Source organism: Abramis brama (assembly GCF_963993115.1).
Source record: "Abramis brama genome assembly, chromosome: 11".
Lineage (NCBI taxonomy): Eukaryota > Metazoa > Chordata > Actinopteri > Cypriniformes > Leuciscidae > Abramis > Abramis brama.
The window spans coordinates 16,075,104-16,100,757 of NC_139973.1; the positions used below are offsets into that span (position 1 = coordinate 16,075,104).

Below are 25,654 nucleotides of genomic sequence, written 5' to 3' on the forward strand. Positions count from 1 at the left end.
GAATCATGTCCTTTTACTTTCTCATATCCAAGACACAGTCCTAAGTCATCTTGGGAACTTTTAGAAGGGATAATGTTTAAGTTTGACAAGCTGTTAAAATTATTCTCTATCTACTTCGGTATGATTCACAACGCCATTCTTCTGTTTACTTGACACAGCTTCACTTCCTGAGGTGTTTACGTGCTGCTCGCTGATAAAGTCATGGTTAACACTGTTCCTCCACGCTTTAGACCCTGCGACTGTTCAGCTGGTAGACCGCTTGAGTACGTCAAACGCGTGTAGTTGCAAGAACCCGCTGAACTCTTTTATCCTGTTAGCAGGCTCTTAAAAACCACAGTGAAAACCTTTTTCAAATGAACCTAAAATAGAGGTAAGTTTAGTTTTCATGGACAGTTTCCTTTGTCATGGATATTCTTCTATATCAATAGTATGTAAATACAAAGATTATTGTATCTAAATCATATGGATTAAATATATTTTAACATTTAATTATGTTACCTGATCCTGTAATATCTACAATTACAATCTACAATTTCCCAATCTGTATACAATTACATTTCTGATATCACTCTTACAAAGTAATTTACCAGTTAACAAAAAGAACATTATTTGATCATTAATTAAAACTCATTTAGCATTTTATTCTGGTGCTTGCTAAAGCAGCAATATCTCTTCTTGTTTTGTTTTGACACGTATGGAGGCATATGACTGGACTGTCATACTCTTTACCGAAAAACTGCCTCTGGGCGAACTAAATACATGTGTGACATATTTTAAAACATTTAGGAGTTGTTCTTGTCATGAAGGCCTCATTAATCCACATAACATGAACTGGCAGAACACTATGTAGTACAACATATTCTATTCTAAAGGGAAAGTCTACTCGCAATGTTCAGTGATGGCCACACAAAGAATTAGCCATTTCCCATGGCCCTCAGATTATGACTAAACCCACCTCACTATCTGTTTGTTTTTCTTTTCTTTTGGCAGTTCTGTATAGAGTCCAGTTATACCCTAAAAGGCTCTTCTCAAGACTATTTAACCAACATCAGAATGAGAGCTTCAGATAGACCAGAGTGGTCAATACTCTACTTAAAATTAATCTTACCTTTCAATGTTTTATCAATATATTTGTATAAAACTGTAATTAGGGCTATGTGATTAATCTAAATCATAATAAAATCACAATGTGCGCATGCACACGATTTCTAAACCGCAGAAAGCTCGATTTTTTTTCCGCCAGCCCCCTCAGTGTGCAATCTGAATGCAGTGGCCTAAATCTAACATGAGAACAGAACAGAGCGGGTTTACCGTTACCACATGGAAGAAAGCACGGAAACAGCCAAGGTGAATTCAGGGCAGGATAAGGCCTTGACCAAAAAAAATAAATAATAATAATAATTCAACATCCATGGTTTGGGAATATTTTGGACACAGGAGAGATGCGCTGCGTCCGAAATCGCGTACTGTCTGAGCAGGTACTTTGCAACTATTAAAAACACATCGCCATATACTAATATTGTCACGTGATCTACCCGTGTCAGTTGTGTCGCTTCACTGCCATTCATAAATCCTGTGGCCTCATGGGATAGTAAAGAGTCCATCGAATGCGCACTTCAGAATCTCAAAGCAAGTAGTAGGTCATCTGGGGAGTTTTCGCCTACTGTTTTTCGAATACTATGTATTAGGACATAATACTCTTTTGGCGTAATGTTTTTCGTATACTATATAGTAGGGGAGTATTCGATTTCGGACGCAGCGCTGATGCATCACAGAGCCAGGTACTATAGTTATGGCAAAACTAAAAAAAAAAAAATCGTTTTTGTGGTTAAAAACACGAGACGCAGGTCTAGAGATGCGTTTTTTTTTTTTACTTATTTTGCCTTGAGCATCGCGGAATGCCGTGTCATTCACACGAGATGCTGCAAACGACGCAAGAGCAACGGTTAAAGACGTCCATCTAGCGTGCATTTACATAGAAAGGTAATGGCTGGCACATTGCCAACCAGGTGAACAAAAATCAATAATACAGGCAATTGTGAACTGCAAAACATACGAAAAGGTACAAAGGGGCATTAAGAAATAACGACACCGTCACGTATCATTTATGCAAAGATATGGTCCCAGCAAATATTGTCAAAGCCGGTGTCTTGACGAAAAATACTACAAGACAAGTTAAGGAAATATTGTTTAAAATCGAAATCACAATATTGATTAAAAAATCATGGTAGTATTTTCTGTCCATATCACACAGTCCTAGCTGTAATTCATATTTTTAAGTGGCTAGTACTGCAATTTAAATGGGGTTCCTCACCACCAATATAGGCTCTATGGGAATTAAAGGCCTTAATTTTGAATTTTTTTTCAAATTATAAAAATTGACAAAATTAAAAATAAAAAACAAGAAAGAAACATACTGTAACTGTTTTTCTTTGTGAGAGAGAAGGGTTAGTACTTTTATTTAAAAGGGATTCCCCAATAACACCTCTGTATGAACCGAATATCTTCCACAAAGTCACTTTTGTCCATACTGTATCAGATTACCAGCATGAAATTGTCCGGATGACATAATCGAACTGTAGCAGAATAGCATATTGTTGTGGTCCCTCTGTTACTTGGAAATGTTCAGTTGAAGTATTTTTTAGAGACATGGGGAAATTTTAAGTTTCTCTTTGAAATCATCAAATATGTCAAGACAACCACAATTCAACAGCTTTGCGTTAACTGACGGATTTCCTCTGAAAATTAGATTTTCAAGAGTAGCCATTCCTCAGTTCCATGATAGTTTAAATGATTTAAACAGAATGTGATCTAATTGAAATGGTGTAACTGGTGCTGATGGCCCATCAGACTTGATAGAGTACATGAAGAAATAGCAATTTTTTAAATGTTATCGTGTTTTTCCAAGACAAAACTCAAAACAAATATGAAAACAACTAATATTTTTAAATGGAATATTATTAACGTGCATTATGTGTTCATAAAAGCCTACTGCAATATGGGTTATTAATTTATTATTGTTTTTAAGATAATCTTTTGCATTTCAATTCTCGGACATTTATACATAAAAATAATCAGCCTCGGTCGATCTCTACAAAGCACATCAAATATACTTCAACCCCACGCACTTTTGTTCAGCAAACATAGTTTGTGATAACTGTGTACAAGTGTTCAGATTTATATCGACAAAACTGCAGTCACAGGAGCAACAAGTTTAACCATTTAACTACTGTACAGTCAGAGCATGAAAAAAACATGCACAATAATGTCAATGCTTAACAAGTTAGGCACAATAGAAGAAAAAAAAGAAGAAGAAAAAACATTTTTACAACTTCAATATCGCGCAGGTCTGGCTAGGCTTTTTTTTATATTATTATTAAACAAACTATTTTACAGCCGTTCACCATCAATCAGTCTCTAAAAACATTCATTATCGGCCACAAATATATTTAAATCCATAGTTTGAAGTTGACAGCATTATTATCTACAATTTAAGTCCAATGATTGCATATTATGTTCTATAAACTCAAATGCCTAACGTTAATCCTTGAACACAATGATCGACATATTTACCAGTAACCATACACAAACTAATAAAAGAGCGTCTCACAAATTGATGTTTACTAACATAGCACATGAAAAGAAAAGACACATATTATAAACAACCACCAGAGATCAGTCAGGATGTGAAGAGTTTACGGCCCTCGTCCTTACCTCGTCAGGCAAAGCTACTTCCGTTTAATTTCGATCATTACAGACGTTTGAACACTTCCTCTTGGTATTTTGTTGATGTAAAGCACTCGTTATTTAACTCCAAAATGTTCTCCGATAATACAAGTTTTATCCCGCGAGATTAATTTTCAAAACAAACTTCACTTTACAGCGGAACAGACCGTGGTTAAGTCTTCATGATCAACTAAGCTTTCCTGTCAAGCGTCGACCACATTCCCGAAAATAGGGTAACGTCGAGCTCTGTCACACGTTTGCCTATTGGCTCATACTGCTGTTAATCAAAACCTGACCAATGACATTAACCCCTGGGCGGAGTGGATTTTTTGTTATGGCTACTGCCTCCGTATTTAAGACTACGATACATGCGATTAAACTCACAGTTAGTATTAATTCTGTGTGTATTGAGGTAATGTAAAACTAATTTACATCATAATTTAACACAAAACATCAAATGTAGCCTATAATTATTTAACCAACTGATTCAAATATTTTGAAAATTATTAGTTAAAAAAATAAATTCATAAAACTTTAGGTTAATAGTGCAGTACCATTAAAATATATTTTGATTTAATGATGCCCATTGAACCGAATGTTACTTGACCATTTAAAAGGCCATAATTGATTCATAATGGGCTAAAGCTAACTAACCATTATTATGCTTCTCAATTAAAAGTAATGGTTAGACATTCATTCCTGTCGTTATATATTTTACCTATATAACATATAACTGCACAACACTGAAAAATGTTTCACAGATTCATAAATAATAAATATTATCATAAATAATTTAGACTGCAGCAATACAAATGGGCTATTAGTACTAAATTAATTACATTTAATGGTAATTAAATGTTACATTTGTAATCAGTATAACAGTCTTCAACTTCTTGTATTTTATTTTTTACTAATTTACTAATACTTCATCAAGCATGTGCTACTATTTCCGCATTATACAGTTTCTGTGTTTTTAAGAGGTCAGCAACACACAAAGCCCTCTCTGATTACACTGATATTTTTTTGAAGGTCTTTAAGACCTAGAGGTTTAAGCCTGCCTGCCATGGAAGGGAGGGACTTCCCGTCCTCACCATCAGATGAGTTGCCAGAAACTGTGGGCTGCAGTTTCACAAGAGGGCTGCAGAGCACACTGGGAGAATGTGGCTGATCAATAAGTTCAATAGAGGTTCGGGCGGTAGACCATATCAGACTGTGTATATTTGAGCTTGAAATGTTTTAAAAGTAAAGTGACCATATGCACCTATTAAATAGCCTATATTTTAATTGTCCACATACAGTATCAACATTTACATATAATATGTTAACAGAAAATAGTGAATTATTTGCAGCATAAGACAGTTATCTCAGATATTCTGTGTTGAGATGTGTTGATGATACTTAAACACTGAGAGGGACAGAAGGTCCATTTAGAAACTCCTATCGTTGGATGAGTCATACGCTATAATTGGTCGGTGAGATGAGTCTACGTGCAATACTGCCATAAGCACTCAACTAAAATCTATGCATTGCATTTTTCATAGATCTGAAGAAAAACTTAAGAAACAAACATTTAGATAATAGAAAATATGTAAACATCAAATATTAAAGCATCAAATTGAAAAAGACCCAGAAATTCTTCTTTTTTCTTAGTTGTATTATTGCATTTTCATGCATCACATTATAACAGTAACCGACTACTAACCTTGAAGTATCATTACAAAATTATCAGATGACTCAGTTTAGAGGAGTGTTAAGAGGGGTGTGTAACATGTGTCAGAGAATAGTGCCTGGGGCTAAATTACTAACAGCATGTTGAAATTTCTGTGATTAAATAAAAAGGGTAGAATATACTGTAATCATACTATATATTTTAAAACTTTATGGTTTGCATCCAAATGTTATGAACAAAGTATTCAGTAACTATTTCTTAGAAATGTTTATATGTAAATAAATGTAGGCTATATGTATATATATATATATATACTGTTTATATATATACAGACCACTCAAAAGTGTGGTATCTGTAAGATTTTTTTGTTTTAAAAGAAATCTTATGCTCAACAAGGCTGCATTTATTTGATACGAAATACAGTAAAAATTGTAATATTGTGACATATTACAATTTAAAATAACTGTTTTCTATTTGAATATATTTTAAAATGTATTTTATTCATGTGATGATAAAAGCTGAATTTTCAGCATCATTATTCCAGTCTTAAGTGTTGTATGATCCTTAAGAAATTATTCTAATATGCTGATTTGCTGCTTAAGAAACATTTCTGATTATTATAAATGTTGAAAACAGTTTTGTACATTTTTTAAGGATTCTTTGAAGTTTTTTTTTATTAGACAGAAATTAATACTTTTTTCAGCAAGAATACATTAAATTGATCAAAAGTGACAGTAAAGACATTTATAAGGTTACGCAAAAACTAACTATCATAAACTTGTTTGATTGATTTTCAAACTGTTTCATGTAAGTAAACATCTCTTTTTGTAGTACACAGTTTGCCCTAAAACAAGTGTAAATATATGTATAAGGATGGGAATTTCCATTTCTGACTAAATTTACACAAATTTGCATAAGACATAAGGATGTATATACTTTACTTTTAAATGCAAACACAGAAAAGCAAAGTGTTTTTGCAAAAAGCTTCATTTACTTTATGGTTACTGATGTCTACAGGAAATACAAGTAAATGTGAATAAAATATTTGAAAGATTTTTTTCTTATTTCTCAAAGCATCTGTAACATTAAAGTGAATGTCAAAACTTTTTGCTAGATCCCAGGAGGATATAATTTAACAATACACTGATAACATATGTGACCCTGGACCAGTCAAATGGGTGAACTTTTTTAAATTGAGATGTATACACCAATGGAACCCTTATTTATTCAGCTTTCAGATGATGTATGGTTTGTTAGGATAGGACAATATTTGGCCGAGATACAACTATTTAAAATATCTGGAATCGAAAAATCGAAACATTGAGAAAATCGCCTTTAAAGTTGTCCATTTATGTTCGCGATTGTGCTGCATTCACTCACAAAAATAAAAGTTTTACATCTTTACAGTAGGAAATTTACAAAATATCTTCATGGAACATGATCTTTATTAATGTCCTAATGATTTTTGGCATAAAAGAAAAATCTATAATTTTGACCCATACGATGTATTGTTGGCTATTGCCACAAATATATCCATGCAACTTGTGACTGGTTTTGTGATCCAGAGTCACATATGCTACCATAATATGTGCAGAATTTCATATATAAAATTAGAAGGCAACCAGTTAGACACATTTTTTAAAATGAATACAGGATTGCATTTCTCTTTATTAAATTGTATTGTTTTGTTCATTCTCTTGTCATTTACCTCTTGCTCACCTGTAAAAAAAACTTTTTATGAGGCTAGATGTCAAGATGGCAGCCATCCTTCAGTTATCACAGTACTGTACCTTTAAGATGGACAGCATCAGCACTGTGATAACTGAACCAGGGCAGCCTGTCACATCAAGCAGATCCAAGGCGGTAGTGCTTCACGCATCTTCTCATCCACGTTCATTCAGGGATAACAACTTTGACTTTGGAATTCACACTTTATCTCTGATATTTAGATTTTTACTGTATTCAAAATATAACAAATAAAATATAATATAGGCTAATTAAACCTGAAATTTCCAACTGTACATGTTATAGAAATGAGCAGGCTAGATGAAGCAATTTGTTATTAAACATAACTTATAATGTGTAGCTAGCAGAAATTATAATACCATGCCATATTTTCATTGGATACACTGCATTACAGTTGTCATTCCCTATCTGACAGCAAGAGATTCAATACCTTCGTTTTGAGCTTTAATTATTAATACACAGCGCCCCTGTGACGCCAGACTTGTTATGGTAACTCTGACTCCACCTTCTATGCTTTGCTCTCATATTTGGCAAGCAAGAGGCTCCTCCCACAAACTCCGCCCACAAACTCCGCCCACTGCATCCCCGCCCTCCGTGCGAATCTCTTCTTGTAAACAACTCCATCAGCACGTCGTGTTTGCCATCTCAGGACAGTGGAAACGCCTGCCAAATAATGACAAAACATCTGCCTAACATTCCTATGGCGGCTGTTTGGGGAAAAAGGAAAGAAAAACATTTCAAAGGGTTAAAACGGGAATATTCTCGCTGTTATAGTGTGTTGCGAGTTCTCATGGGAAAATGTTTGCTTTATGAAACTACAGTTTTAAATAAAAGTAATTTATGCGAGGAACATCCGAGGAATATAATTTATAAACTATACATGACTACAAGATGTGTTTGAGCAAAAAAGCCCGATAGAACGTCATGAAGTCAGTAGTCTGCAATAAATTATACATAAGTTATACCCGAAAAGGTATTACATCATCGTGTCATAATATCACAACAAGTATCTTAAATATTCTTTGTGTAAAGCAGCTGTTCTACTTGCTATGTCGATTCGTTTAATAGTCTTATCTTGTAAGTCGTCTTATTGTACAGTAACGTTACTGATGCGCGCTAACGCCCAACAGCGCGCGCACACACCCCTCTCATAGCAAAAACAAACACCACGCACTTCTAAGGTAAAAAACATTAATGTAATATCACCATCACAGTTAGACAGATGTATTATTCTACCGACTGCAAAAGTACTTACTTGCATTTTCAACGCTGAACTCCCGTGTTTACGTGAATATTTTTAATGACGCAGCAAGCGCCTTACAGCGAACAACGTGATTGTCGCCATTTTTTGTTGTTATTGAAATCTTCAAGCCATGTGACAATAAAATAACACGCTTCCGGGTGCTGACGCTCAAAGTTCATCACTTTCTCTAGTGCAGAATGACGGTTGCCATATAGAAGGTTTGAAAAGTCGACTGATTTTTACATAGCCTATTGCAGACCCGATTGTGAACTGCGTTTAATACCTTATGTTCTGACGCCACCGTAAGAAAATTACGCCACCTCGAAAATGTTTGGCATTGTGATTAGCTGGTTTTATTTCAGTGGTTTGCAATATTTTGACGCCAAGTCCACCCATGTAAGATATTTCCTGTGGAATTTTTGATGTAACGAAGCTGCTTGTTTTTAAACTTTTTTATTGACAGAAACTTGTGTCAAGATACAAGTATAGCCAACGGATTCATTTTATATGATTGAGTTAGAACTAAGTTATTCAATAAACAATAGTTTAAAATTGACTAAGGTAAGAAATTAAAATATGAAATATGTCAGTTTACATATTTGTACATAAAGCCTTATATATATATATATATATATATATATATATATATATATATATATATAAGGAAAAATATATTATTTTAATACAATTTATTTAATATGATCTTGCAGCCCCATTTAGAAATTTGCTGAGGTTCCATGGGCCCTAGCTGACCCCTTGGTTCTCACTGCTCTGTGGCTTGAAATCAATGTGGTAGACGTGTGTGCTCTGTCAATGGCACATTTTTGCAAACTAACGTAAACAATGCTGTGGCATCTGAGGAATGTTCAGCACCAACATAGCATTCAACAAGTGTGTCCTGTCCTAAATCAGACAGGGGGTAATATCACACCAGTTATATACCCATATGTTAAGTTAGTTGCATGTGGAGAGAATAACAGTCCCAAATGACGTAGGCTACATTCTGATTGACAGATAAATAATGCGATATTATTTCACTGTTGTTGAGTTTTTTTCAGCTTTGAACAAAATTTGCTGCGTACATTTAATTTAACTATATTGTTAAAGAGGGCGAGCTTTACGATTTAATTGAACTGTGTGCATGTATTTTAGACACTTAACGTTACATTGTTTTTGCTTCGCCCATGCAATAACTGCGTCCATGTTATGGAGAATGAAAACTCTGTCATCATTTACTCACCCTCAAGTTGTTCCAACCCTGTATGAGTTTCTTTCTTATGTTGAACATAAAAGAAGATATTTGGAAGAATGTTGGTAACCAGACTTTTGACTTCCATACTAGGGGGAAAAAATACTATGGAAGTCAATGGCTACCGACAACTGTTTGATAACCAATAACAGTATTTAAAATATCTCTTTTGTGTTCAACAGAAGAAAGAAACTCACAGCCTACAGGTTTGGAACAACATGAAGGTGATGATGACAACATTTTCATTTTTGGATAAACTATCCCTTCAAGGAAAGCTGTTACACAGGTGAGTGCATAAAGTGTCCAATGTTCCACACTTCGTCTTTCCAAGTAAATAAGTGTATCACCCGGCATTTGAAATGCAGTTTTGCATTTTGGACACACTTCTCACACTAAAACAATGGCATAGAATGGTGTGCGAATTAAATGTTTTTTCTTCTTCTGTAAAGATCCTCTTTCAACACAACAATCATGTGCGCCTCGGACTTAAATCTCTCCAAATAACCATTAGGAAGCTAAAAGTCGGATTATTTTTCAACGAACTAGTGGTAAGTAACGCTCGCAAACAGAAATCGCGTTTGCCTGAGGTAACCATAGCAACAGTACAGCTGTCGTTCATTACTTGTAACGTTAGATTTGCACATCCTACAAATATCACAAAAACGTTTTGCTTATAATTCCCTGTGTATGATTCGCACATTGTTTTAAAGAGATTTTGTTATGCATGGCGGTGCAACAATACTTAAACGCCTAGACTCCCATTCGGTGCAGCTTGTGTAACGTTACGTTATATTTTTCACTGCGACGCCGTTCCAGAGGCGTTTTAAAATAGGGCGTTTATGTTTCTCCTCCATTCATTTGCAGAGAGGAGACGCTCGCGTCTACATAAAGAGCAGTAGGCGGTGCGTTAGCGAAGCAAGGGCTAACAGAGTTTAATAAACAGTGTGACAACGGGCTCTGTTTTCACCGTGCAAATAACAGTTTAATTGTACAGTACTCTGTTGGGTGGGTAAGTCTGTTTGTTGTTTTTGACCTACAACTTTTTAAGTCGCTCAGTGTTGTGTGATTTTGTGGTTTCATTCGATGTTACAGGTCCCCACCCCTCATTCTGCACTGAATATCTTTAACAGAACTGTAATCTCTGAATTGTAATTAATGCAAAGCGCACTAACGTTACATTGCAAACTACGTGGCATAAGTGCATAATGATTTGCATGGTTTCAGTAGTAATGCTGGACTCTTTTTTTTTTTTTTTGCATACAGAGCAGTTCTGTGAGGATATGTCCAAGTTATTCCGGGCTGTTATCATGGGTCCCCCAGGCTCGGGAAAAGGGACCATCTCGGAGAGGATCGCGCACAATTTCGGCCTTAAACATTTGTCCAGTGGAGACTTTGTTCGAGAAAACATCTCTGCGAAAACTGGTGCGTGCTTTGCAAAAATGTACAAACTTTCGGGTGGTTTCATTGAAGCTGTTTATCTCTGGAAAATTGTCGATGCTAACAAATGCTAGATGCAATGTGAAACACAAGGGATGCCTTGATCATATGAAGGGGCGCAACCAACTTTTGCGGTTTATACATAAAAAAAAAAAATGTGGTAAGTTCACTATCGGGAGTCATGATGTTTAGAGTTCATGTGAGGTAAATGCTTCTAGAAGTTGCCATGCTGGCAAGATGCCACTCCACATTTGTTTTATTTTGCTGTTGCCATGCAAACCTCATTATTAAGACTTCAGCTGGCATTCATGCAAGTAGATAAAGACATAATAATCAACACATTGTATATTAAACACATTCAGTTTCCTCATTGTAAATTAGCTTGAATGGACGTCTTATGCTGCGTTCCAGGCAACCTGTAACCCGTGTTTTTCCAACCTTATACCCGTGAAAGTGCACTGGGACGGCAGTCAAACCCGTGACTTCCCACCCGTGAACTCGTACTAGATCTATTATACTGTACTCCCAGTTACGAGTTGGTAAAACACGGGTTACAGGTTGCCTGGAACGCGGCATTACTCATGCTCAGTTAAGTCGTCTGGGCTGGTAAGATCTATTTTAAATATTGCTTAGGTCAAAAAGAATGTAACCTTTTTTAGGTCATTATAATGGCAGTAACTTTTTTGCTTTAATGCATTTTCCCCCCAAAATTTCTACTAAATATATATTTATGCATTAGTCTTTGAAACCTTTGAAGGCTGAGAGTTGATTTAGCTGCCAGAAAAATACACTAACTTTTAGTTGTGGCATAGTTTGAAATTTTTGTTGTGACATTAAGATTTTTATAATTTTTCATATTTTGTTTGTTGTATCCATAACGTAGATAACATATTCTATATGAAATCATTGGGCATTAATGTCCCAAGACTCTCATGTGACTGCTCAGTCTATTATATGATTAACAATCTAGTTTCTGGTTAAAATCCTGTGATTAATAATTGATTTATCTCAGTTAAAGGTTATATGTACATTTTTAAGTATGAACGTAAGCAGAATATCGTTGCAAATATGTCTTTTAAAATTCTCAGTTGCTTCCATTCTTGGTGAAATATTTTTTTTTTTTAAACAGCTTATTAAAGAAATATAGCCATATAGGTTTGATGATTGTTTTGAAAGATATGTGTTCAGTTCATTATCTTTTTCTTTTCTTTTTTTTTTCTTTTTTTGCAGAAGCTGGTGTTCTAGCTAAGACGTATATAAAAAAAGGATTGCTGGTGCCAGACCATGTCATGACACGTCTTCTTTTGCCTAGATTGGTGGAGATGACCAAATATAGCTGGTTGTTGGATGGTATGGTGGTGAATCCCATTTTAACGTCACCATAAAATCAAAATGGACAATTATGGACAATGCACTGTTAATTATAATTTATTTACCCATGCACATCATTATTTTTTTTAAACCATGTGCCCTTGTAATACTACTACTACTAATAATAAAATAACTTCCCCTCCCTTTTGCAACGACATCTCTTCTCTGATGATGTGTTTACTGGCGCGAGGGCAGGACAACCTGTCACTCACATGAGATCACAGCAATCGCAAACCATAATGATCCAACCATACAATCTATTCCTGATGGACCAAATTAAGTCCCACCCTACATTTTTTCTTGTTTGAGAAGCCGTTTCACTTGGATATTTCACAATAGGGAAGAAAAGACTTGTCACTTTCGTTTCATGCTACTTTAATGTTTAATCCTTTTGCTATATTTTTATAATTTATTTATGACTAAGCTAAATCTTTTTTGAGGAAGCAAAACTTTCATTTCTTCATTCAACAGAAACTCAAAACAATCTGTAGTGTTAGTAATTTTAGGAAGTAAGCTAGGAGCCTTGGAAATATGTTGCCTATTTTCATTTTATGAATTGATTACTGATTTATGAGATCAAAAAGTCATGATGTAACAGCTGCTAGCTTAGAAAGTCAAAGTCACTAGCTCCTAATATAGGATGATAGGATATCAGACATGTACTGAAACGGTGTGCAGTGTGACCTACAAACATTCTTGCTACATGGATTAAAACTAGTGTTCCTTTATTGCAGGACTGTACAGATTAAAGCGCAAACTGCAAAGGCTAATCCCAACTAAAGGTTCAAATTAATATCGACTAACAAAAAAGTATCTACTCTTTCATAAGTAATGAAAGCAGGTCTCCCCACTGGCAATGCTATAATGAATAAAAATACACATTATGTAGAGTACTATGTGTTTTTTATCATTATAGCATTGCCAGCAGGGGACCAAATAAGGATGTAGTATTGCAACACTTGATATTTATGCTTAGTTACAAAACTACACATTGCAACATAAGTGTAACATTTCAAAGTGGTATTTATTTATAACCTTCAAATGGCATCATACAAATTTATAATGAAATGAAGAAAATGCAATCACTCATATGTGAATAAATCAGGTGTGTGCATGAACATTTTGGCCTGTATTAAGTGTTAGAAGTAATATTTGTGAACTTACCTTCCAGGTTTCCCTCGAACACTAGCTCAGGCTGAAGCCCTAAACAGTGCATGTGATCTGGATATAGCCATCAACCTCAACATCCCTCTGGAAACACTGAAGGAAAGGCTGCGACATCGCTGGATACATCCAGCCAGTGGGAGAGTGTACAATATGTGCTTCAATCCTCCCCGCGTCCAGGTGAAAATACTAGTCTTTGTCCTCCTCTATTTCAGATTGAGATAGGATATCACAGTGCAGTATATGTAGCCACATTAAATTAGATAAGAGTTAGAAGGTTATGAAGGAATAATGAAAATTAAAGCAAATCTCCATTTCCCTTTATCATTGTTTCTGCACTGAAACCTTTAAACTCATAGTAAGTCTGATTCCTTGGCTCCAAAAGCAGGTTAAGCAACAACATCAATGTATAGCATGTTATCCTAATGTTAAATATAGTATTGTGCCATGAAATATGTGCTGCATTTTTAAGCAAAACAGATACAGGTGCATTCTGGGAATTTCTAGGGAGCAAACGTTTCTGTGTACTGGGATAATTTTGTCAGCATCAGAAATGCTCCGTAAAAAGTAGTAAGTTATGTTAAAGAGCTATTTCTACCTGATTTGGCCCATACAAATAGTTTTATTGGTATGAATTAATGTGTTTAGGCTGATTGAATGATATTAATAATATTTTTGAATTGAATAAAACCAGTTAATTTAGATGTTACAGGTGTGGCTGTGTACTTACTACTGAACTAGGGTCAAGTTTATTTATATAGCGCTTTTCACAATACAGATTGTATCAAAGCAGCTTCACAGTATTAAATTAAAATAATACATCAGTGTTTGTTTCTAGTGGAAAACGTCCACGTGCACACAACTAGGGTGTGCATTGAGATTTCAAGATTTCGCAATAGGGTGTCAAATTTTCGTTAGGGTGTTCACACTGAGGCTGAAACCTCATTTTCTTTAAATGGAAAACACCAAATGCTTCTGTGAAGTAGAAAGTATAATTTTCCATTTTAAATGACAGCTAATAAAGAAATTACAAAATTACAACCAGGTGTTTTGGAACGGGTTTGGATCTAAACTCTGGCCCTCTAGGAGTAGGACTTTAGATATACTTTTCAGAGGCCTACAATATTTTATTACAATTTGGCAGCTCTTTCTTGCACTTTTTAAAACTCTCCAGCTTGACCTAGACTAAATATGCATATATATTGGTATGCATGTATATATTTTTTTATGTATCACTATTGTTATTACTATCATTATTTATATATTTTTTTGTTTTATTTAGTTTTTTTTTTTTTGAGTCTTTTCTTAAACCTTTTTTCTTTTTAATGATTGTGTTTCTAAAATGTTTAAATAAATCAAACAAAAAAATAGTTGTCTTTATTTTACTTTTTTTGTGTACTCTTTTTAAGTAAAATAAAGATTTTGTTTAAAGAGATTTTTTTTATTATTTTTTTCCTATCTGTGTTACACAATCTTTGGTCACACTTTATATTGGGTATCTTTAATGTACTTGCATAAAAAAAATAGTAAGGTACAATATACTTAATGTGTTCTTGTCGTATTGCAAAACACTTTTGCTGCTATTGAGTTGGGATACCAGTAAGGTTAGGGACAAGTTTGGTGGTATGGTTAGGTTTAAGAGTGGGTTAAGGGGTAGGGGAAGGGTCAACAGTGTAATTATAGGTGTAATTACAGAAATGAATTATGTTAATAGTAGTTAAAAACACTTAATATAAAGTGGGACCAGATCTTTCTAACAGCCTTGCTTATTTTTGTTGTTTACAGGAGATAGATGACATCACAGGAGAGCCATTGATTCAACAGGAAGATGACAGACCAGAAGCCCTGGTGGCAAGACTGAGACACTACAAAGATGTTGCCAAACCTGTCATCGATTTCTATAAGTATGTTCATAAAACATTCATAGGAATTACCTCACATTTTGGAATGCAATCCAAAACACACCCAGTGTGCTTGTGACTGTACTTCTATGACTCTTGAGACAAATGAACGAACGACTTGTGTACATTTTAGCTTGTTTACTAACAACATTGTAATTCTTTGAAGGGCTAAAGGCATCCTGTACACCTATTCAGACACAGAGACTGATCAGATCTGGCCGAATATCTGCACACTTCTAAGCACAAGGATCCCCACCATCCAATCAGATGCTCGATGTGTTTCAACTCCCTGAGGAAAATCCTCTCATAATCTTATATCCAAGAGAACAACGTGGCCTCATCTCAGAGGAATTGCTGATTGACCACGTCGATTTCCAAAGATTCCATGCTAATCATTTTTATGATGGCAGCGTGTTCGTGGTATAGTAATATTCTTCATAGTGCTATCTTTGATTATTTCACTTGCTGAAAAAATATCATACATTTCTAGAACTTGCTGTTTGCTTTTATACAGTGTTATTGGTTCCTAGATTTCAATTCAGAGTGCACAGATTTCATATAGATGAGATTAAATCACATATGAATAATAAGTGAAGGGTAGACGCATGTGACTTTGTCTGATTGGATGAGACTGAACTGTTTGAGACTGAAGCATTCCTGTGAGATTCTAGCCAGATTCAGTTATTTCTGAGATGGCTTTACTTTATATCATCTCTGTCTGTGGTGTTTAGCTTGCTCACATATTTCATTGTAGTGTTGTCATGCTACTATACATCATAAAGAATGCTGTAATTATGTTTGTGTTTTACAAGCTTTATAATCCAAAAATGCCACAAATACCTTGGTAAAGTACAATTTCTCAATTTGAGGACACCAGGCCTTATTCTTTGAAATACAGTGATAGTATGTTTAACTGTTAAAAATCAAACCAATGTATTGGTAACACTATGGCAAATGGCTGTATATAAGTCATGTAATTAAATAATCCTATTTCATTTCAAATGTTCATTAAACACTGCCTTCATTTTGGTAAATACTGTTCGGCATTGCATTTTTAAGACCCATATCTGAGAGAACTTTCGATAAGAAATAATCTAGTGATGTTTTATGATTATATATTGTAATTTTTTGTGAATTAATAACTGTGACTGTGTTCAGCCATTACAACAGTGACAAAACGCAGATTTACCAGATACCAAAGATGTGCAATTACAATTAGTTTCAAATCAGTCCCCAAAACAAAAGATAAGCTGAAGGATCTCAGAGTGTTAGGCACACATGACCTTGTGATACTTGTCAACCTATCTTTATTTCTCTCTCTCTCTCTCTCTCTCTCTCTCTCTCTCTCTCTCTCTCTCTCTCTCTCTCTCTCTCTCTCTCTCTCTCTCTCTCTCTCTCTCTCTCTCTCTCTCTCTCTCTCTCTCTCTCTCTCTCTCTCTCTCTCTCTCTCTCTCTCCTCTCTCTCTCTCTCTCTCCTCTCTCTCTCTCTCTCTCTCTCTCTCTCTCTCTCATACACCAGCCAATAAGGGTTGGAGAAAACACTCAAAATAATTCCACACCATCTTGATGTGCAATACCATTTACAAGAATTGACATGTTTGAGCTTTCCTTTTTTCCCCAAAGAAAATAAATGTATTTTCTCAGAAATTTGAAGTGTATTCATTTATCTTTCTCATTGAAATCTGTATTTGGCCACCCACAATACACATAAAACTCGTTCACAAAACATAATATTCAATAAACAAACTGACAGGAACAAAGGTATTTGTATTTGTTCTACGAGCCCAATAGGCTAGTGCCTTCCTGATGACAATTTTTCAGATTCATTAAAGAGGGTGTGAACGATCATGAACATTCATTTATTTCAGCCACTGTACTTCTTTTTGACAAGGACTTTTTTGTGTGAAAAAGGCTACTATATGAGTGATTCTATAATTGGAGATATATTTTCCATTTCAAAAAGTTAAGGGGAAAAAACTGTTCTCTAACAGAAATTCTTATCAGTATTGTATTTAAAACATTTTTTCTTAACTTTTAATGAGAAAAAAAAATTCTTTATAGATTTCTTTATAGTATTGTTTGTCAACAGTCAATTTTGTTACATACTGTCAACATTGTTACCCTTCCTTGGTAACAGAGTTTGATGGTAACAGAATTAACCATTTTAAACTTTTTAGCCAAAAACTCCACCAGCTAGCATAAATGCTAAGACCACATGGCACTAATGAAATAATGATTAAAAGACTTTTAAACAACCCACTGTGTGATCAGTGATCAATTCTGTTTCCCTTTGGATATTGTGGTAACAATTTTGACGTTTTACAAAATAACTCTTGGTGTAAGAACTTTTTAGATAAAAAATATTTTCTCAGAGAGAGCACACATACCTTTCAGTGCTTCAGATCTTATCAGTGAGGGAAAGTGATATAATTTCCTGTATCTTACATAGTTGTGGGAGATAATTCCACCAATTTAACCATTTCCTGTATCTTACATAGTTGTGGGAGATAATTCCACCAATTTAAAAGCAAAGTATGGTACGGTACGGTAACAGAATTGACACAACATTTATAATATTATGTTTATAAGATAAAAGTTAACGTTAAACAATTTAATGTTGTAGAATTAGGAAAATGACTATTTAGGACTTTTATAAATAAAATAAATGAAATATTACCAAAAGTAAAATAAAATATTTTGATTACACAATGATACATGAAGGAATTCGGACAACAAGAAATCATGATTTTCAGCTATAAAAGACACTTTTTACAGAAAATAGTATATTTGTTATGGCCTGTAACGTTTTGTGATCCATGACAATGAGTAACAAATTCTTAAAATAATTAAAAATATAACCATTTGAAAAAAAGCAGATAAAATAATGACTCTGGACACCAAATGTACCTGTAATTATAGAATCGCCCATATATATATAATACATACATTATTATTATTATTATTATTAGCTTATGCATACAACTACTTCTTACGTAAAAGCTACGTCAGGCAGGGTTGTCCTCTGGGGTGGAGGCTCGATGGTGTTTTAAGCCCCCAATGGCTCCTTAGAGGCAGCTAACCCTACCCTCAACCTTAAACCTACCCATCCCCTCGCTGCCTGGAAGGCGCCGTTGGGGGCTTAAAACACCAAACACCGTGGTGGAGTGCATTCAGGGGGCTGCGCGTTGACATTTATGTACGAATCCTACTACGGCGAAGGGCGAGCTTATGAATATTAATTAGATAAGCTAACAGGACTCTCTCAGAGCCGTTTAGAGGAAGCTTATCGAGCAACGTCACCATAATCTAATTAATATTCACGATCTTAGCCGTAGTAGCACACACCATCTGCGGCTACAGTTTGGACGCGGCATCACGGAAGTCCCGAAACGTACAAAAAAGATGTCATTGCTGAACGGAGTCTCGGTTTGATACATATCTAAAATGATCATAATCTTGCCTCGCATAAAAAATAGATAAGTCAGACGGCTTATCACAAAACAACAACAACAACAACAACAACAAATCAGTGATAGATTTTGACTCCATTTCAAAAATCCATTCCATGATTTCCTAAAATATGAACGGTTCCGTCCATATTTGTACAGTTATTGAACATTTTAAAAATAAAAACAATATCAGTTTCTATGTTCTAATCTCGATCAAATTGACGGTCCTTGTGAATTAGGCTTGTGGGTTGTTGTGATTCGATGATGCTGAAGTAGCTCGTCATTGCTTCAAGTGTTCGTGCGCTTATTCGAAACGCAGCACGATTCGCTGGGACATGCGCCAATCTGACCTTTGACAGCTAGCGAATGACAAATGAAAGGTCAGCGTTTCTGACAGCAGCTGGGGCATCGGAGAATGAGAGACAGTACATCGAAAGGTAGGAAGAAATGCCGTTTAGATAACTGAATGTAGCCTAATTATTATTAGTAGCGGTAGTCATACAGCATTGAATAAGACACTTCGATCTTACGTAGTGAATGAAATGTTATTAATAGCCTATATAAACCGTTGTGGCTGTCGTGATGTCATAATGCACCGAGAGGTTGGATTTGATCCTTATCTGCATTGCTAAATAAGTATTACGTTATATCTAGTGCCATATGTGTTTTGTTTTGGTTTGCTCTTCATCATGTTAACATCTTTGCAGCATAATATCGCGTTTGGGCATTTGTATGCTGAAAGGCCTGTTTTAAGAAAGAATAAGCTACATGAGTCACGACAAGCAAAGCAGATCAGCTGATCGGACGCGTTTCTAGACTGATGCAGGAGGTGGTGATGGTTTAGTAATCCTTTATGCTTTACTATTATTTATTCTGATAAACCGAGATTTCGACAAAAGATGCACGACGACCATGCTGAAAAATCCAATCTAAGATGTTTGCTGGTAGATGGTTTTTAGCTGGTCTAAGATTGTCATATTAGCAGGTGCTAGTAGTAAGTCATTTAATAGCTTTTTGAACAGCTATGGTCCAAAACACAGCTTGACCATCTTAAGCTGTTGTGATCGTTTATGATTTTTTTTTCTATTATGATTTATTTGGTTTGTTTGTTTTATTTTGCTTTTATAAGAAGGCCAGCTAATATATATATACACATACATATATACATACATATACATTTATTTATTTATATTAGTGCTGTCAAATCGATTAATCGCAATTAATCATATCCAACATAAAAGTTACAAGTTGTTACATATTTTATTTATTATGTGTGTGTGTGTGTGTGTGTGTGTGCATGTCTGTTTGTATATATATATATATATATATTTATATATATATAAAATATATATGTTTGGCTCGAGGTCATGGTGCAAAGGACCCTAGGTTGATTTTACTCCGAACCATCCCTTTAATCGCAATTAATTGACTTGACAGCACCTGCTAAAATGCCAATCTTAGACCAGCTAAAAACCATCTACCAGCTAACATCTTAAGATTGGATTTTTCAGCATGGTCATCGTGCATCTTTTGTCAAAATCTTATATATATATAAATACCAGTCTATCACTAGTTATGATGTGTATGTAATAATACAATATTGTACGGTATATAATAGGAAACATGTTAATGACAATTGAAAAAAGATAAGTCTGTTAATTTACCTGTTGTTTCCTTTTTTTCCTTTTTATATTTCATTTTAAAATATTTCGTTTCAATATTTTGTTAGTTTGAACCAATGATAAGCAATGATTAAATTCCCTCTTCATTCAAATATGGAAGTAAATGGCATAAAATCATTTGTCCTCATCTGATAAATTTTTCTCTCTAGAGCTGTATGTTTGATTGGAAAAAATATAACAGAAATCTCAGTTTGATCAATGGCAAAGAAAAAGTTCTGTGCTTTAGTTTTATTGTTTTTCATGTGTCCTCTATGATAAGCACGAGGTCAGTTTATGATGGTGTAAAAGGTTAAGGGAAATCCCTTGCATCATCATGCAAGGAGCTGCTGAAGGGTGCGCTCCCTGTTGCCATAGAAGCAGTGTTGCACACAGAGTCCTCAATGTTGACCTCACAGTCTTACCTTTACATTAGAATGTTTCTCGTGTCTGATGATATTATATATTACCTATTATAAATTACCAACTGCAAAACTTATCAGTTTAACTCTATAAGGTGTCTAAAAGGGTTAAAGTAACCTAAGTGACTTCTTTTAAGCAATCCACTACAATTTAGGCTTTTATTATGTTAAAAATTAATCCAGATCCCAGCCATGAATCCAAGTCCACTTCATTGTACCGAATGTGAGGCATGTTAGCTTTGTTAATAGTTTTATCATATTCGTTGCAGTTTGTGAATATGAAGATTGTCTCTAAAACATATTAAAATAAAAAAGAGACAAGAACTAAAAAAGGGAAAAAAGGGTGTTTCTTGTTTATTGCCTCCAGCCCAGTCTTGCTTTTTATAGACGTTTTGAACTTCTAGATCTGGTTAAAGAGTATAGTAGAGTGAGATTTTTTGATAAAGACTCTTGTGACATTGGTGATGACTTGATAATCAGACATTTACAAGTTACAGGTCTTGAAAATGGTCACAAGATTTGTTAAAAAACAACCTGTGTGGTTGTAACATTAACTCCTAGACAAGCCCTATAACTTTTTTACTAGTGTATTTAAATCGCCAGTTACAACAATGATTGCTGTTGTTGGTGGTGTTTTCTTCCAGAAAATTGTATGTGCATGCGCTTGCTTACCATTTTTTTCAGCTGCTGATTTTCATTTTATGAAATAATGATATTGCCCTTCAAATGGTACTATGGGATTTGAGCAGTACCATCATATATTTCTGTCTTTATAAAAGTTTGCATTTCAAGTGTCCAATGTTGTTCTCCAGCTGACCCAAGGTTGCTTTTATTGATCGTTTAACTTTTTATAATGGTAAAAGTAAACAAATGAATTGGAGTTGGCGTTAAATTGTTAATTAATGGCAGACAGCAACTAGAGCTTTTCTCTCAGTGACACTTCCTACATGCTGTGCTCTCAATCTCACTCTTCTCAAAGGGTTGCCCAGGCTCTAGCTCTCTTATGAGAAAGCATGTAGCCCCAGTGGCTGCCAAGCAAGGGGGCTGCATGAAGGGAAGCATCAAGTAGCTCAATTAGAGATAAATCATCCTTCCTGAGAGGAAGTCTTGGATTGCCTGACTTCCACTGGCAAAGCACTCAACGCTAAATCAGGGTTACCCATAGACTATAGAGCCATAAAAACTTATTTTTGCGCACAGAAAAAAAGCGAAGCCCACTCAGAAACAGCAACATTTAGCACTGCATACAGCTGATTAAAATTTAGGTTTGAACTAAACAGCCATACAAGTACAGTTGGTCTTTACTGGAAAAGAGTGATTTAACCTTTTACAGACTAAGTATGCATAGCCTTCCATGTTTAGAAATGAATTGTTCTGAAATGTTTATTTGTACATGCAAAGCAAGAACAAGCTAATTTGAATAAGAACAAGCTTGTGTGTTAAAGGTTTTCAGGCAAATTGTGAAAATATTTTCCCCCAAAATTTTCTGTGCTGATTTTGAGGGGAATTCAGCAGATTGTTGTGGATTGGAAGTATGAAAGCATGATTAAATCAGTTAAACTAATAATAACAATTTATACAATAGTTAAAGGCACACTATGTAAGATTTCTTAAACAAAAATATCCCAAAACCATTAGAACAATGTTATATATTTTGTTGATTTGTGTACTTAAATTATGTACATTATTCCAAATGTTTCTAAGAATGTTTAAATCCAGAGAAATTAACCAGGACACGAGCGTCGCCTATCAATGACATCATTCCTGCGTTACCCTCTATTTCCACTTTTATTTTGTAGAAACCATGGAAACACCAAAGACGCTTTAATATATTATGTGTTTTATTAGACAGGTGAGCAACTATTTGGATATGTTTATCGACAGAAATTGTTATACAGCTCACAGTTAGTCTTTGTTTAAATCTTGTTTTCTTGATTTACTACAAAAAACATATTTACCATGCCTAATAATATCGATCTAGCTCACTGCAGTGTGCAACAAGTTTCTCATATTAGCCGCCTGTCAGGGTAAAGGATGAAGCGAGGAATAAAAAATAAATTAAAAAAAATAATAATAATCTGTTCACAAGCCATGTGCTCACAAAAACGAGACATGAACATGCAGCTAATGAGAACTCGTAAGTCACATGCTCACACAGAACATGACATGAAAGCACACAGCCAGTGTAAAACACAAGCTTTGTGCCGCACAAGACATGAAAGCATGCAAACACGACCCGCGTGCTACACAGAACACAACAGTCACAGACAGAAGAGTGTACGGCCCGAGCGAATTCAAAACTGCACGCTCACACGACAAAACACGCGGAGCATGAATGTCCGAATCCCGACACAGAACTGAAGCCAAACTAGACCGAAGTGCCGGGATCCAAACATCACGCCCTTCACATGAAACAGACAAGAGAGACAATACAAAACAGGGGTGTTAGGGTGTTAGAAGTGATAGAAACCTGCCACCTGGCATCCCTAATGAGGAACACCAAAACAAGTCAATACAAGACCGAAACAACAACAGACAACAAGACAGGGAGATCAAAACACAGAGACAAAGAGGGGAGGGAGGGGAGTCAGTGCCAGCATAATGGACCAGGAAGTCTTTAGAATTGACCAGGGAGGGTTCAGCCAGGGAGGCTCAGGCGGGTCTGGATTCCTGGATGGAGGCCAGGGCGGAACCAGAGGGACAGACCCGGGAGACTCCAGCGTGTCTGGAGTCCCAACTGAGGACCGGAGGGACAGACCAGGTGGAGGACCAGGGCGCTGCCAGAGGGACGGACCAGGCAAGCTCCGGCAGTTCTGGATTCCTGGCTGAGGGACAGGGCGGTGCAGGCAGCAAGGATGGAGCCAGCAAGTCAAGAGACTTGGGTGGCTCTGGGACGGCCTCAGCGGGCTGCTCTGGGACTACAGCGGGCTACTTGGGGTGACAGACTGGTCCGTGGTCAGTAGAACCCATGTGATTCCTCCAGGCATGCAGGACGGCCAATGCATAGAAGGCGAAGACAGCCTTCTTGGCCATGGCAGTACTGACGGGGAGAGCGTGCGGCTCTGTCACCTCGGGGACCACAGGATATGGGGGCTCTGGGACCACCAGACGGACCGGTTCTTCCTCCTCCCTCTCCCCGAAGGGGTCATTGGAGGACTGGGGACTTGGCAGTTTGTGAGGGGAATGGGAGGTTGGCCAAGAGGCAGAAGGCAAGCCTCTTCTCAACGATTGTATACATACCCCACAAACTGCCAGAATGACAGTATCCCCAGCATTCCCATCTCCCAGGCACAAAAGGTCCTTTTGCACTGCTAATGTTGAGCCCCACAGTTACAAACACGAACTGGTGAGCAGCGTTGATCCATCTTTCATCCCATTTTTCTCCTCTTTTGGCTAGATCATTATGTCAGGCTTGTGGGTAAGGGACAACAATATGGCCACCACCTTCTTCGCATTCGCATTGCCACAGGACTGCAAACACAAGGAGAATAAATAGGGAGCAAACAAGACAGGTAATGAGGGAGGACAGGTGAGGCAAATTAACCAATAAGCAGATAACAAGATGAGCAGGGCAAGACAATTGACAGGAGAGCACATGGCTTGTCATGTGTGTTTCCTTGTGTCATGTGCTCACACCAAAAATGACAAAAACACAAACACATGGCCAGTAAAACAAATCACAAGTCGTGCTCACAAAAAACGAGACATGAACACGCAGCTAATGAGAACTCATAAGCCGCGTGTTCACACAGAACATTACAACATGAAAGCACACAGCCAGTGTAAAACACAAGCTGTAATGATGTAAACACGAACTGCATACTACACAGAACACAACAATACTAACGGACAGAAGAGTGTACGGCCCGAGCGAACTCGAAACCGCATGCTCACACGACAAAACACGCGGAGCATGAATGTCCGAATCCCAACACAGAACTGAAGCCAAACTAGACCGAAATGCCAAGATCCAAACATCACGCCCTTCACATGAAACAGACAAGAGAGCACACGGTTCGAGCAGGCTCGAAACCGCACGCTCAGACAAAGACAAGGCAAAACGGGTGTCAGTTCTCTGTAACAAAACCAAGAAATAAACTAGACAGAAGTGACAGAACCCTGACACTGCCGAGCGAACGCACAGAGTAGCATTATAACAATTTTCCACACACTCAAATGTATATAATATGATAAGACAGCGCTGCGTTACCCCACATACGCATGACCGGAAGAAGTGGAAGTGGTCTGCGGCATAATAAAAGCTCCACTGCTCTTGAGCCGTGTGTCGCACTTGTCTCTCATTAGCAATCACTCCAGCGGCCTCGTTCCACTCCAACGGCTTTCGGAACGTTAATAAATCTTTAAAGGGCACCTATTATGCCCCTTTTCACAAGATGTAAAATAAGTCTTTGATATCCCCAGAGGTTGTATGTGAAGTTTTAGCTCAAAATACCCAACAGATCATTTTTTACACTGTCACTTTTTGGGGCTGAGAAAAACGTGCCGTTTTAGTGTGTATCTCTTTAAATGCAAATGAGCTGCTGCTGCAGCACAGAGGGCGGAGCTTCACAAGCTCACAGTATGCTGTATGGAGATAGAACAGGTATAGTTTAGTTCAA

At 36.3% G+C, this 25,654-nt stretch overlaps 3 protein-coding genes across 11 annotated transcripts in view; 2 read left to right on the forward strand and 1 right to left on the reverse strand.

Moving 5' to 3' along the window:
* jak1 (Janus kinase 1) overlaps window positions 1-3,979 on the reverse strand; it is a 40,898-nt gene extending 36,919 nt beyond the window's left edge. The window contains exon 1 of the mRNA XM_084128731.1: window positions 3,715-3,979. The gene's annotated coding sequence lies outside the window, so the exon portion shown is untranslated. The remainder of the gene's footprint in view (window positions 1-3,714) is intronic.
* Window positions 3,980-8,539: 4,560 nt separating this feature from the next.
* ak4 (adenylate kinase 4) lies at window positions 8,540-17,153 on the forward strand. 5 transcript variants are annotated; one of them, XM_084128750.1, is made up of 7 exons: window positions 8,540-8,602; window positions 9,816-9,919; window positions 10,897-11,055; window positions 12,301-12,420; window positions 13,613-13,785; window positions 15,391-15,509; window positions 15,673-17,153. In XM_084128750.1, the coding sequence occupies exons 3-7, from the start codon at window positions 10,914-10,916 to the stop codon at window positions 15,797-15,799; spliced, it is 681 nt and encodes a 226-aa protein (XP_083984876.1). In that variant the 5' UTR covers window positions 8,540-8,602; window positions 9,816-9,919; window positions 10,897-10,913; the 3' UTR covers window positions 15,800-17,153. The 5 variants fall into 5 exon arrangements, with proteins under 5 accessions (XP_083984876.1, XP_083984875.1, XP_083984877.1 ...); XM_084128749.1 differs by lacking the exons at window positions 8,540-8,602; window positions 9,816-9,919 and adding an exon at window positions 10,403-10,638; XM_084128751.1 differs by lacking the exons at window positions 8,540-8,602; window positions 9,816-9,919 and adding an exon at window positions 10,486-10,638 and having other exon boundaries at window positions 10,902-11,055.
* A 2,108-nt stretch (window positions 17,154-19,261) lies between these two features.
* The window catches only part of dnajc6 (DnaJ (Hsp40) homolog, subfamily C, member 6), a 48,868-nt gene continuing 42,475 nt past the window's right edge, over window positions 19,262-25,654 (forward strand). For 3 of the 5 annotated variants that reach the window (XM_084128744.1, XM_084128745.1, XM_084128737.1), the window contains exon 1: window positions 19,262-19,392. The gene's annotated coding sequence lies outside the window, so the exon portion shown is untranslated. The remainder of the gene's footprint in view (window positions 19,393-25,654) is intronic. The other 2 variants (XM_084128746.1, XM_084128738.1) reach the window with 1 other exon arrangement.

Coding starts and splice junctions, on each gene's coding strand:
- ak4 (XM_084128750.1), top strand. CDS start 10,914: ATGTCCAAGTTATTCCGGGCTGTTATCATGGGTCCCCCAGGCTCGGGA. Junction 13,786..15,390: donor TCAATCCTCCCCGCGTCCAG/GTGAAAATACTA, acceptor TGTTGTTTACAG/GAGATAGATGACATCACAGG. Junction 15,510..15,672: donor CCTGTCATCGATTTCTATAA/GTATGTTCATAA, acceptor AATTCTTTGAAG/GGCTAAAGGCATCCTGTACA.